This window comes from Benincasa hispida, chromosome 5 (assembly GCF_009727055.1).
Source record: "Benincasa hispida cultivar B227 chromosome 5, ASM972705v1, whole genome shotgun sequence".
Classification (NCBI taxonomy): Eukaryota; Viridiplantae; Streptophyta; class Magnoliopsida; order Cucurbitales; family Cucurbitaceae; genus Benincasa; species Benincasa hispida.
Genome location: NC_052353.1, coordinates 6,957,969 through 6,969,789, shown reverse-complemented (window position 1 = coordinate 6,969,789; position 11,821 = coordinate 6,957,969). Strand labels below are relative to the sequence as shown.

The following is an 11,821-nucleotide window of genomic DNA, read 5'->3' as shown; positions in this document are numbered from 1 at the left end:
TGCGGACCCCACAAAAATTGAGGTCGTAACGAATTGGCCCCATCCCATGACAGTCGGCGAGGTGCGCAGTTTCCTGGGGTTGGCTGGATATTATTGTAGGTTTGTAGAGAATTTCTCTACCATAGCCACCCCATTGACCCAGTTAACCAAGAAGGAAGCTTTGTTTGTTTGGAGCAAAGCTTGTGAAGAAAATTTCCAGAACCTCAAGCAGAAGCTAGTTTTCTCACCGATTCTTATAGTACCTGATGGCTCTAGAAGTTTTATGGTCTATAGTGATGCTTCTAAAAAGGGTTTGGGTTGCATGCTTTTGCAACACGGTAAAGTGGTTGCCTATGCCTCTCGCAAGTTGAAGAACCATGAGTGAAACTATCCTACTCATGACTTGGAACTGGTAATGGTGGTTTTTGCCCTGAAGATCTGGAGGCACTTTTTATACGAAGAAGATCTAGATTTTCATTGGCTATAAGAGTTTGAAATACTTCTTCTCCCCAAAAGAGTTAAACATGAGATTGCAGGTGGCTCGAGTTAGTAAAGGATTACAATTATGAGTTCTTTACCACCCAGGCAAGGTGAATGTGGTGGCCGATGCTCTCAACAGAAAGGCAGCTCATTCAGCGGCCTTGATCACTAAGCAGGTTGAGTCGTGTAATGATCTAGAGGGGGCATAAATCGTAGTGGCAGTGGGGGAAGTCACCTCACAGCTAGCCTAGTTGAGGCTCATTAATGCACAGTAGGGTGATTTGTACCTTGTTTAAAAATTTCATCAGATGGAGTTAGGCCAAGTCAGTGAATTTTCGGTATCTGTGGACCGAGGTCTTCTGTACCAGGGATGGTTATGCATACCTACAGATAGTGGCTTTAAGGGCGAATTGTTGGCAGAAGCTCATAGCTCCCCATTCTTGATACATTCGGGCAATACCAAGATGTATCAAGATTTGAAGCGGTATTACTGGTGGTTCGATATGAAAAGGGAGATAGTTGATTATGTCAGCAAATGTTTAGTCTGTCAACAGGTGAAGGCCCTAAGGTAGAAGCCAGCGGGCTTACTATAACCATTGAATGTGCCAAAATGGAAGTGAGAGAGCGTGTCCATGGACTTCATTATAGGTTTTCCCAGGACAACAAAAGGCTCTTCAGTGATATGGATTATAGTGGACATGCTCACTAAGGTGGCACATTTCATTCCAGGGAAACCCACGTATTCCATGAATAAGTGGGCTCAGTTGTACATGAAAGAGATAGTAAGATTGCTGGTGTGCCAGTGTTGATTGTATCCAATAGAAACCCTCGTTTTATATCCAGTTTTTGGAAAAGCCTTCAGATAACATTAAGAACTTGGTTAAATTTCAGTACACCCTTCCACCCTTAGACTGATAGACAAATAAAGTGCTTAAATCAGACGTTGGAGGATATGTTGCGCACTTGTGCGTTGGAGTTTTCAGGGAGTTGGGATTGTATTTGGTGGAGTTCGCATATAATAACAGTTATCAAGCTACCATTGGCATGTCGCCATCTGAAGCTTTGCACGAAAAAGGTTGTAGGTCTCCTGTTTGCTGAGCTGAGGTTGGTGAGAGAAAGTTGGTGAGAACTAAGCTAGTAGAGATGAAAAATGAAGCCATGCATAAGATTAGGGCCCGAATGCTAACGGTGCACAGCAGACAGAAGAGTTACGCCGATGTTAGGTTCAAAGATCTTGATTTTGAGGCCGGTGATAAAGTGTTCCTGAAAGTATCACCTATGAAAGGTATTATGAAGTTTGAAAGGAAGGGGAGACTAAGTTCGTGTTTTATAGGGCCATTCGAGATCTTGGAGTGAGTTGGCCCTATGGCTTATCGTTTGGCCTTGCCACCGTCTCTCTCTATGGCCCATAATATATTTCATGTCCATGTTGAGGAGGTATGTGACAGATTTGTCCCACGTGGTGGACTTTGAACCCTTACATTTGAACGAGAACTTAAGTTATGAAGAGAAGCCTATACAGATTTTTGCAAGGGAAGTGAAAGTTTTGCGCAACAGGGAGGTGCTACTGATGAAGGCTCTATGGCAGAATCACCAACTCGATGAAACAATATTGGAGCGAGAAGATGGGGTGAGAGCACAATACTCAGAGCTTGTTCAAGATTAGAACTTTCGAGGATGAAAGTTTTTTAGGGAAGAATGTAATGCTCTAAATTTTGGTAATTTTTGTTTAATTATTTGGGATTTAATTTTGGTTTTGGAAGTTTAAATAGAAGAATATAAAATATTGTTTGTTTTTTGTTATTTTGGGAATTAGGATTTAAGGGAGGGGGAAAGTGTATAAATATGAGCCATTATATCCTCGTATTACGTGCAAAAAAGAAGAAAAAAGTGAGAGAATTTCTTCTTCTTCTTCACGTGCGGCCAGACTCTCCCCCTCCCCCAAATCTCTTCCTCTTCCAGCCGCGTGAAGCCACCCACAGACGGCCCAACCTCCTCGTCACCACCCGCGCCACTACCCGCGAAGGTCGTCGTGCCGCTCGTACCGCTACCCACAAAGGCCGTTCACGTCGTCAAGCCCACACCGACCATCAACGTCTGCGTCGTCGAGCCCATGCCAGTCTAGCCACCGGTCAGTTTCGGCTGCGCCGTCTGCCGTGCTTCGCCGGCCTTTTTCGTTCTACCAGAAACTTGGAGTTTTGGTAAGTTTTTGGTGTTTTTGGGTGTTCTTGGAAACCCATTAAAGTTTGGGCTATAAGTCCATTGATCTTTTATGTTTGGATGTAGATTCGAGGTCGTGAAGGGAAAATCAGTGCATTGTCCAGCAGGTTCGGGATCTTTTCGAGTGAGATTTGGGTAGGTTAATTGGAGGTTTTGAGATTAGTTATGGTGATTTAAGTTAGGTGCTAATTTTGAAATTTAAAATTGGCTAATTTTAAGGATTAATTCAAGGTTCTTACTCAGAATAAAATGGTCTTTGGATTGCCCTTTTTTGCTCGACCTAAATTTGTGGTAAGTAATGTACTACTGGTTTGCCTCCAAACCCAAGTTGATTTGAGATTGTGTTTGCACCGAAAACATGATTATGTGTTGATGGGTTCAATTTCTATGACTTATTATAGTTGGCTGTTGAGAGTGTTGTGGAGACCCATGTTTACGTGGTGGAAAATATGTCTTATGCGAATGTTTGCTATGCTACGTCTGATTGATGGATGAATTTGGAGACTATTTTGAAATCTTTTAAGCATGAACTAAGACTATGCCTATATGTTGGACTGACCGTTGCTATTAGTTACCATTTATGCTTATGACTGTGCCCTCCGTGGTCACTACTTATGAAAGTGTACCTTCAGGTTCACCCCTTATGCTTATGCCTATGCCTATGCCTACGATGCATAACGTGCACCTAACCCCGATAGGGAGTCTAATAATAGTGCACTTAGTGGGCCTAGCAATGGGTCGCTTACTATGTATATTTATATACTCATCATTTTCCTTTCATGTTTTTCAGGTAGAGGTAAAGATAGACTGACGAATCACAAGAGGGATCCGTGACTCAACCATGACCCAACCATTTGGACATGTTATCGCACTTAGGTTTCGTTTGATAGGGTCTGATTTAGGAGTCTAGCATTTTAAAATCCATGATTATTTCATTTATTAATTTGTTGATTTGTTTAATTGCTGTTTATTCTAAATTCAAGTCACGGGTACCTCGAACAGTGTTTTCAGGATTTTAGTGTTTGAATTTTACTTAAAGAAATAAAAGATTTATTTATTTTATTAAATTTTTCTTTGAGAAATTTATTCTCAAGCCTATGCATGTATATAGTAGCATCCTAGAAGTAACATAGAAATTTGGATCGTTACAAGTTGAATATTGAGAGAGTAGAACATGCTCTCGAAAAAATGTCCATATTTGTACTTTCGTAATAAAATTTTCTCTTTCTTTTTGTGCCAATTTCTTCAACACAATAATCTAATATCAAACAACAAATCAACGCTACTTCGAAAGTAAACTCTTGGCTCAGCTCAGACTGACTTGATTTGCCCCTCGTGTAAAAAACATATATGATATACCATACCTGAGTTACGCAAATGTCAGAAAGCTTGTAGCATGGGTAGAAAGATTATTGTCATATCATACCATTACAAAAGTCAAGAAATACTTGAAGCTGCTTCGACAAAGTAGAGATTAGATAGTCATAGTGTGCACCGTAGATTTATTTCTGAACAAATGCAGTGAAGATCAAGGTTACAGGAAAGTAAATGAGATCAACCGAAGAGCGAAACTGCATCTTCTGGTCCAAAATGACCTCTACTCTTCTTGGTGGAGCTCATCAAGAGAGGTAGAAAAGCTAAAAAGATCAGCTCTAGGTGTTCTAGTGATTTCTTTGTGAATACAATCACTTTGTTCTTGTTCTTCTTCATCTCCCTCAGCAATGGCTGGTGGTGGTGACGAGAAGTCCAAGCACATACCTTGGATGACTTCCTCATATGATAAAGAAAGATCTTGGGATGTGAGCTGGTGATACTCCACAAGCTGATGAAGGCATTGATTTTCCCTTGTCAAGTTTGCATTTTCATTTGCTAATCTGGATTTCTCAGCAAGTAGTGCCTCCATTTGAAGTCTAACCAGATCATCTTCTTCTGGTCTGACCCCTCTGGAAAATCCGTCTCGAAGTCTCCTATTCTCTTCCTCAAGTATGGCACATCGCTCTTGCATAAAACATAAGTTGGATTTTAATGATTTTAATTCTTTTGCTAGAGATGCTGATTTTGTTGCCATTGCAACTGCAAGCTGGAGAAACACAGGCCAAAATGTTAATATTACATAAAAAGTTGGTTATCTTAGCTGCTGATATATACACACACATATATATTCAAAGATAGATGAAAGGATCAGAGAATTAGAGAACCAACATTCTTGGCCTTTTTAAGCTTGTCTTTAGGGTTTTCCTGGTTTTCTTTCTCTAAATTAACCTCCGACTCTTCTGAACAATGACTGTCATCAAATTTTCTCTTTGTTGCTTGCTTTGGCTCCACCAACTCATGCTCTTTCCTTTTGGAATCATCTTCCTCAACCTCTGAGTTTCTGAGGTTGTTTTGAAAGATCTCCATCAAGGTTGGTGCTTTGACCAGATCCCTAGCACCCTGAATCAGACCTCAAAATCAAATCTTTGTTTGTGGGTTTCATTTCAATAGCAGCATTTAACAAAAATCTGGTTTATTGAATTTGAAAATGCAAATTTTCTATATAGAACACGGAGAAAAGTGGCACCTGCAAGGCGTTATCCAAATTGTTGGAAAGCTGAGACAGAGTACAGCCAACAGAGTCAAAACCTCTAAGCAAAAGCAGGGAATCTTCCTTCAATCTCTTTGCCCTTTCCGATTTGCCCTAACAATTATAACAAAACCCACCAATTTTATTTCAGTTGGTAAAAGAAGTTATAGCTCAAAGAGAAAAGGCACTCACTGCGAATTGGTCGGGCATGGAAGGATCCATATTTGAAGATTTGGCAATTCGTTCCTGAAGAAGCGAGTCGACTCGACCTCGAAGGGAGCTCCAGAAACGCTTATCAGAAGCGGGACTGGACAAAGACGGCGAAGCCATGAAGCTGGTGGATCCCTGAAAGAAATCAGCTGAAAATGAATAAGACCCAAAAACAGAGCACATGAGTCCACTCCAGTTGTTAAGTGGAAACAGAGAAAGAGAAGAAGAACCTGGTTGGGATGTGAAGGAGAAGGAGAATCCACAGAGGTCGCCATGACTATGAGGATGAGGTAAAGAGCCAAGAGGAAGAAGATGAGGGGGGAAAAAGAAGGATGCAACGGCTAGTGTTGAAAAAAGAGGCCTTCTTTAAGCAGATTCTGAAGATTTAAATAAGAGAGAACCCGAAACCAACATTCCGAATCTATCTGTGCGAATTATTAATTTCAATTTATTTAATTTTTACGTGATTTCTAAAACAAGTTGGCTTTTATGAACAGAAATTAGAACTAAAGAAGAAGGGATAATTGACAAAAAAAAAAAAAAAAAAAAGACCTATTTGAAGTTTTAGTTTTGAAATTTAGACTTTTTTAAAAATATTGTTTTTTTACCCAACAATGTAAAATTATGGTAATATCCCTTCAACATTTCAAAAGTCACAAATCCTCCCTCCCAATCTACACGTTTGGCCTTCATTCCATTTTCCCTTCCATTTTGTCACTCGATTTCGACTACATTTAAGATTTCTATGTCATTTTCCTTTTCATTTGAAGATTATTTAGGATTTTTCATCTAATCAGATATAGATCTTCATTTTTTTGGCTCAATGTTAGTTTATCTTAGATGCTATAAAATGATTGTTTTAAATCTATGTTAAATCTATGTTGAATGTTAATTTTTTTTCCTTAGAACATCATTAAGCATTTTCTGAACAATTTGCAGGTCTAAAATTATTTTTTTTCCCAAAAATCAGTCTCTATTCGGCCGGGCTTCTGATGCGTTGTAAATGCGATCAAATAATGGTATGAGATTGCAGTGATAAATTATGCATTGCACATGCAAGTTTTCCTAGTAAAATCCAAGTATAAATCTTAGTAAGTCCAGGGTCGAACACAGGGACTACTGAGTTACTATGCGACGTAAATTTTAATTCCTTTGCGATGATAAAAACAAATAAGTGGTTGATGTGTTGTTTAAGTATATTTCCTATGCAGCAGGTTCAAGTAAAGACTTGATGAAATCAAGAATACAATGAGTATGCGATGAAAGGGTTGAGAAGAGATTTAGCTAACACTGGTTCAAGTTATGCGATCAAGCTACACACAACAACATGTCATCTCTCAATGCAAATGCCATAGTTCCTATTTCTAAGACGCATGCGATGTATACGATAATGTCATTAGGACTTATGTCTAAGCCTCTATTCTTGTCTATGCGATGATGAATGATACATACATACACACGGTGACCGCATACTATATCATATCCTATTTCTAGGGTGCATGCGATGCATAATAGTAAATAGAACTTATGTCTAAGTTTCTATCTCTTGTTTATGCTGTTCTAATCTGACTCTCTCAAGCCTAAATTCTAACCTGGCTCTCTCAAGTCTAGGTTCTTTCTTTAGACTACTCTCTCAAGTATCTCTAAAGGGTAAAGGATGCATACATAAGACAAGATGATTGCATAAAGTGAAGATCTTAGGTCATGCTAGCTAAGTATTTCTCAACCCATTCGGAAATTTAGCTACTCATGCGAAATGTGAAGAGATTGAACAGATGTTAAGATGAAAATTCCATTTTATAAATAAAGTCAAAATACAAAACAATAACGGAAAGTAGGGATAAAAAGCCCGGTAGCAATGTCTTGCTTCCCGAGGCTTTTACACTATTTTTTTACTCTACTCTGTCTAGAAGAATGTCATTGCTTTCGCAGGTGTCGGCCCTCTCTTCTTTTACAGTGCTTCCCGGTAGTCTTTCGAGCTAACCAGGAACAATCTCTCAGCGTTTTCTTCTCTTTGCTCACCTCCGCCTTCTAAGTATAAGAACAACTACAGACTAACGACTATCTATTTGTATATGATCTATCTTCTATATGTGGTAAACTCTGTCGAACTCGAACTCCTTTAACGATGGTGGCCATCGGTATTTATAGTGCTCAAGGTGAAGAAGCTTTTCTCTCAAATGATTGCAATGATGGGCGGTCATTGAATCTTCTATCTGATGCGCCGATTAATGGTCACCGAAAAGTTGAATGTACTTGCTACAATGTGTTGTTAATGGCTTGTCAACTAAATTCAGATTTGACCGTCATCAGCTTTCCGTCCCATCATGATTTATTATGCTTTCATCTTGATGCGTCGTCTTTATGCGGCCACCTTCTTGAGCAAATTTTCGCGAGTGCATACGATCGTATGGCTTTGCGGTCACAATCTTTTAATGCGCGTGGTCGCTGAAGTCCTTGGATTGCAATTTTTCCTACACAAAATAAGTAAATTAATTGCTTTTATGCGATGGGCGCATGCGATCGCAATATTCTTAGTTTACTGCTTTTGGACATGATTTTGTGTATTTTTACCGTCGCATTCCCTCATTGTTTTACTTATTTTCATTGTAATAATGTGAATTTCTGCCCGTTATCAGCTTCATACGAGGGTGACCGGGGCGAGGCTAATGGTAAAATGGGGAGAATGATTGGCGCCTGCTGTTAGACCGGCTGGCCGGACATGAGATTTGACCAGACTTCACTATGGGTATAGGGGAGGGGTACTCGGTCGGGCTTCATACGAGGGTGACTGGGTACATGACTAGGTGAGGCTAATGAAAAGATGAGACTAGGAAGAGACCGAGAAAAGATGAGGCAGGATCGGGAAAGGGATTAGGCGCTCGACTGGGACTGGGAAGGGATAGGATCGGGTGGAAACTGGGAAGAATGCTACTATTTTTTTGCCCGGTCTCATACTCGGTCTAGTATGAGACCAGGCCAAAAAACAGAAGAAAGGTAAATATATGTTGGGCGAGATGAGACAGGATTGGGAACGGGACTAGGAAGGGGCAGGATCGGGAAGGGGTGGGACCGAGTGGAAACCAGGAAGAATGCTACTATTTTTTGGCCCGGCGGGAATGAGACTGGGCCAAAAAATAGAGGAAATGTTACATATGCAGGATCGGGAAGAGAACTGGGTAGCCGGACGAGATTAGAAAAGGGCGGGACTGGGTGGACAGGAAGAAAATTTTTTATGCTTAAATGTATAAAAAAATGGTTTAATAGTCTGTTAACACCGTTTGAATGGATGAATGATGAGGTATATATCCTTTAATAAAGATTCTCGTGTGTGTATAGGTTTTCCTATTTAATTAAACACTCAACATTGTCATGCAGGTAACAGACACATTATTTATGTTCTTAAAAAAGAAAATGCAAGCCCAACCGAACTTGTGTCATAAAAAATTTTCCATAGTTGACATTGTAGTAACAGTATGTTATATACATTATTCCATAGGTTCATGCACTCAACATTCCTTGATTTACTCATTACTTTAGAACTTCCTAAGACGCGATCGTCATATTATCAATTGGAGTAAGGCGATGAACGTATTGAAGTACGTTAATGGTCAACACACCAACCATGATGTATGTTGGAGCAACGTCGATGCTGTTTACATGCCTTTCAACCTCTCTGGGATGCGCTGAGTGCTTGTTTGTGCGGACTTCCAAGTCAGTGAATTAATCATGTTTGATTCATTGATTGGATTACATTAGAATGTAGACTTGGAACGTGAAATGAGATCAGTGTGCAAAAATTTTCCCAGTTTACTCCTTACTGGTGTGGTAATGGAGCCTAATAATCTTCTAGTAGATCGATGGACTCTATGCCGAGATGCTTTTGTGCCTCAACAATATAAGAGTGGTGACTATGGTATGTTGACATATAAAGTTGTTGAATACGATGTATCTGGGTCCAAAATGGACACCTTAATAAGATAGAATGAAATATTTTCATAGACAATATGCCATTCAGATTTCGGAAAATAGAGCATTGTTTAGAAGTTCGTAAACTTTTTTGTAAATATTGGTTGAAGTGATGAATGAAAATTTATAGTTGGCTTAGATTGTTTTTGTAATTAATGGTACGGATATATCAGAATACACACATTTCCTTGTCGGGTTCATGTAAACAGCGCCAATTCCCAGTCGGGTTCATGCAAAAATCATTAAAAGTAACACATTCCCGGCCGGACCCATGCAAGTAGGCGCCAATTCCTGGTCGGCTCATGTAAAAAACCATAAAAGTGTACAAATTCCTGATTAGGCCCATGCAAGTAGGCGCCAATTCTTGATCGAGCTAATACAAAAGATTATCAAAATATACTAATTCCCAATCGGGCCCATGCAAGTAGGCACTAATTCCCGGTCGGACTCATGCAAAAAACCATCAAAGTATACTAATTCTCGGTCGGGCCCATACAAGTATGCGTCAATTCTCGGTCGGGCTAATGCAGAATTTAATACAAAAATCACAAAAATCCATAAATATGATGAACATAATTTGTAATAAAAAATCCATACATCACTTGACAGTATTGAAAGATTGATTACATGTCGTTTTGTTGTGACCTTGTTGCCCACATCTCGAACACCTGTGGACTTGACAAAATTCACCTGGAGAAGGAAATATTATTGTTCGTGGGTGACCTAATTTTGAAACTCTTTTTGGAGACAATGACGTGATTGGCAATTGTCGTGTATTTTTTAACACACCGTTTATGCACTCGGCGAGATTCGTCGTAATTTGATTGTACCTTTTATTACATTGGTACATCCTAGCCCACCGCTCAAGACCAATATCTTCTAGGTATTTGTGTGGACCTAGATACCTCGTAAATTAACTCCAATGTGATGGAACGAACACAAGCGCAACAGAAGAAAAATGTATCTAAAGTACTATAATTAGGTTAATTTGAAAGAATAAGCATGCAGTTAAATTAACTAGCTCGAACCATTTGAAACAAGCTTGAATCAACTTCAACTTTGCAAAATCGTCCAAAGTCGGTTAAAACTGGTCAAACCAGTCGAACTGGATCAATCCAGACCATATAGATCGATTGAGCTACCAAACCGAGCGTGCGTGGGTTAGGCTCGACTCGGATGGTTCAGCTGGAGCGGAATTAGGCTAGAGACGTGGGCCGACTGAAAGGCTTGGGTTGGTGCACGTTGGGCCTCAACATAAAGCAGACTAAAACACTGATGATGAACGCTGGGTCGGGTCGCGGGTCACCAGGTCTGGGAAGCTACATGCGTTAGGCTTCACTTTGCAGGTTGGATCATCACTTTGGGTCAGGTCAGTGGGTCATGAACTGGGTCTGGGAGCTAATTCTAGGTCTGTGAGCTTTTCTTCCCAAAAAAAGTTGTCCACTATTCGAAACCGAGCAATTACAACCTAAATACAACTCTAGAAAATTTATGACCCTTCACGACACGTTGAATGTTGGGATTGGTGTCCTAATTCTCCTAGAGTCTCGTTGTTTTGTAAAGATACACATTGTTCAATGAATAAAATAAGTGTTATTTAATTCTGGCATTTACTCATATCCAATAAACAAAGCTCCTTGGTTATCTTATGTGAACTGAAGCATGTATATGTGATATACAAGTGGATCATGCCTTAAGTGATAACCTAAATAGGTATGTAGTATAAGGATTAAGATAGGATACCTAATCCTGGTGACACTATGGATACGGTCCGCTTTGTAGAGGTTTGCAAGTGTTGTAAACTACTATAGATGGTTGATCCTGACCATTCATGTGGAGACGTGCGAGCGGGGGTGTCCTATACAAAGAGTTTGTGTAAGACCTGAACCACGAGATGACTAGACTCTGTATATAACACCGTTGATACTAGTGACTTACATCTCACCTAAACAACCATAGGTGATACGACCTCAATCCTGAGTGTTTTGGGAACTCCTGCCTTTGAAGGCGGTCCTTTGATTAGTATGGGTGAGAGTGGCCAGATTGCCAACTCAACATGCCTACCTTTTTGGGGACTTGTCTAATCTGGGAGCTGGGAACTCAATCCACAAGATGGAATTCACTCATTTTTCGAAGCAGGGATAAGTAGAGAGATTGCTCCCTTAAAGGTTGATTCCGGGGCTTGAACATAGTAGCCATAACTTCTCTTTGGAATAGAAGACTCAGTCATAGTAGGACTATAACTTATGTTCATTAGAGGAATCAGTGGTACTTAAGAAGACAGATGTAACTACAGGGGCATAAAAGTTATTGGCCTAGCTGTACTTACGAGTGATCTGTGAAGGGTTGTCGTACTGCTGATTGGTTAAGATGGACACATAATATATCTGTAGTAAGGAG

The 11,821-nt window shown here is 39.9% G+C and overlaps 2 protein-coding genes and 1 long non-coding RNA gene across 3 annotated transcripts; 2 read left to right on the top strand and 1 right to left on the bottom strand.

Moving 5' to 3' along the window:
• Positions 1 to 767: 767 nt before the first annotated feature.
• Positions 768 to 2,125, top strand: LOC120077185. The gene is made up of 4 exons (XM_039031089.1): positions 768 to 1,027; positions 1,118 to 1,253; positions 1,370 to 1,563; positions 1,897 to 2,125. The coding sequence occupies exons 1-4, from the start codon at positions 768 to 770 to the stop codon at positions 2,123 to 2,125; spliced, it is 819 nt and encodes a 272-aa protein (XP_038887017.1).
• A 218-nt stretch (positions 2,126 to 2,343) lies between these two features.
• LOC120077667 lies at positions 2,344 to 3,862 on the top strand. The gene is made up of 3 exons (XR_005481810.1): positions 2,344 to 2,660; positions 2,746 to 2,814; positions 3,470 to 3,862. It is a non-coding gene; the product is annotated as an uncharacterized LOC120077667 (long non-coding RNA).
• A 264-nt stretch (positions 3,863 to 4,126) lies between these two features.
• On the bottom strand, positions 4,127 to 5,842 carry LOC120077665. Its single transcript, XM_039031619.1, has 5 exons — positions 5,683 to 5,842; positions 5,435 to 5,587; positions 5,240 to 5,356; positions 4,882 to 5,112; positions 4,127 to 4,759 (listed from the first exon to the last, which is right to left on the bottom strand). The coding sequence occupies exons 1-5, from the start codon at positions 5,725 to 5,727 to the stop codon at positions 4,277 to 4,279; spliced, it is 1,029 nt and encodes a 342-aa protein (XP_038887547.1). The 5' UTR covers positions 5,728 to 5,842; the 3' UTR covers positions 4,127 to 4,276.
• Positions 5,843 to 11,821: the final 5,979 nt, after the last annotated feature.

Bases quoted from the DNA above. Each gene is read 5' to 3' on its own strand.
- LOC120077185 (XM_039031089.1), top strand. From the start codon at position 768: ATGGAGTTAGGCCAAGTCAGTGAATTTTCGGTATCTGTGGACCGAGGT. The intron at 1,254-1,369 runs GTGTGCCAGTGT...TTCCACCCTTAG, and splicing joins AAGAGATAGTAAGATTGCTG to ACTGATAGACAAATAAAGTG. The intron at 1,564-1,896 runs GTTGGTGAGAGA...CATGTTGAGGAG, and splicing joins CTCCTGTTTGCTGAGCTGAG to GTATGTGACAGATTTGTCCC.
- LOC120077665 (XM_039031619.1), bottom strand. From the start codon at position 5,727: ATGGCGACCTCTGTGGATTCTCCTTCTCCTTCACATCCCAACCAG. The intron at 5,588-5,682 runs GTTCTTCTTCTC...GATTTCTTTCAG, and splicing joins CTCCTTCACATCCCAACCAG to GGATCCACCAGCTTCATGGC. The intron at 5,357-5,434 runs GTGAGTGCCTTT...TATAATTGTTAG, and splicing joins CCATGCCCGACCAATTCGCA to GGCAAATCGGAAAGGGCAAA.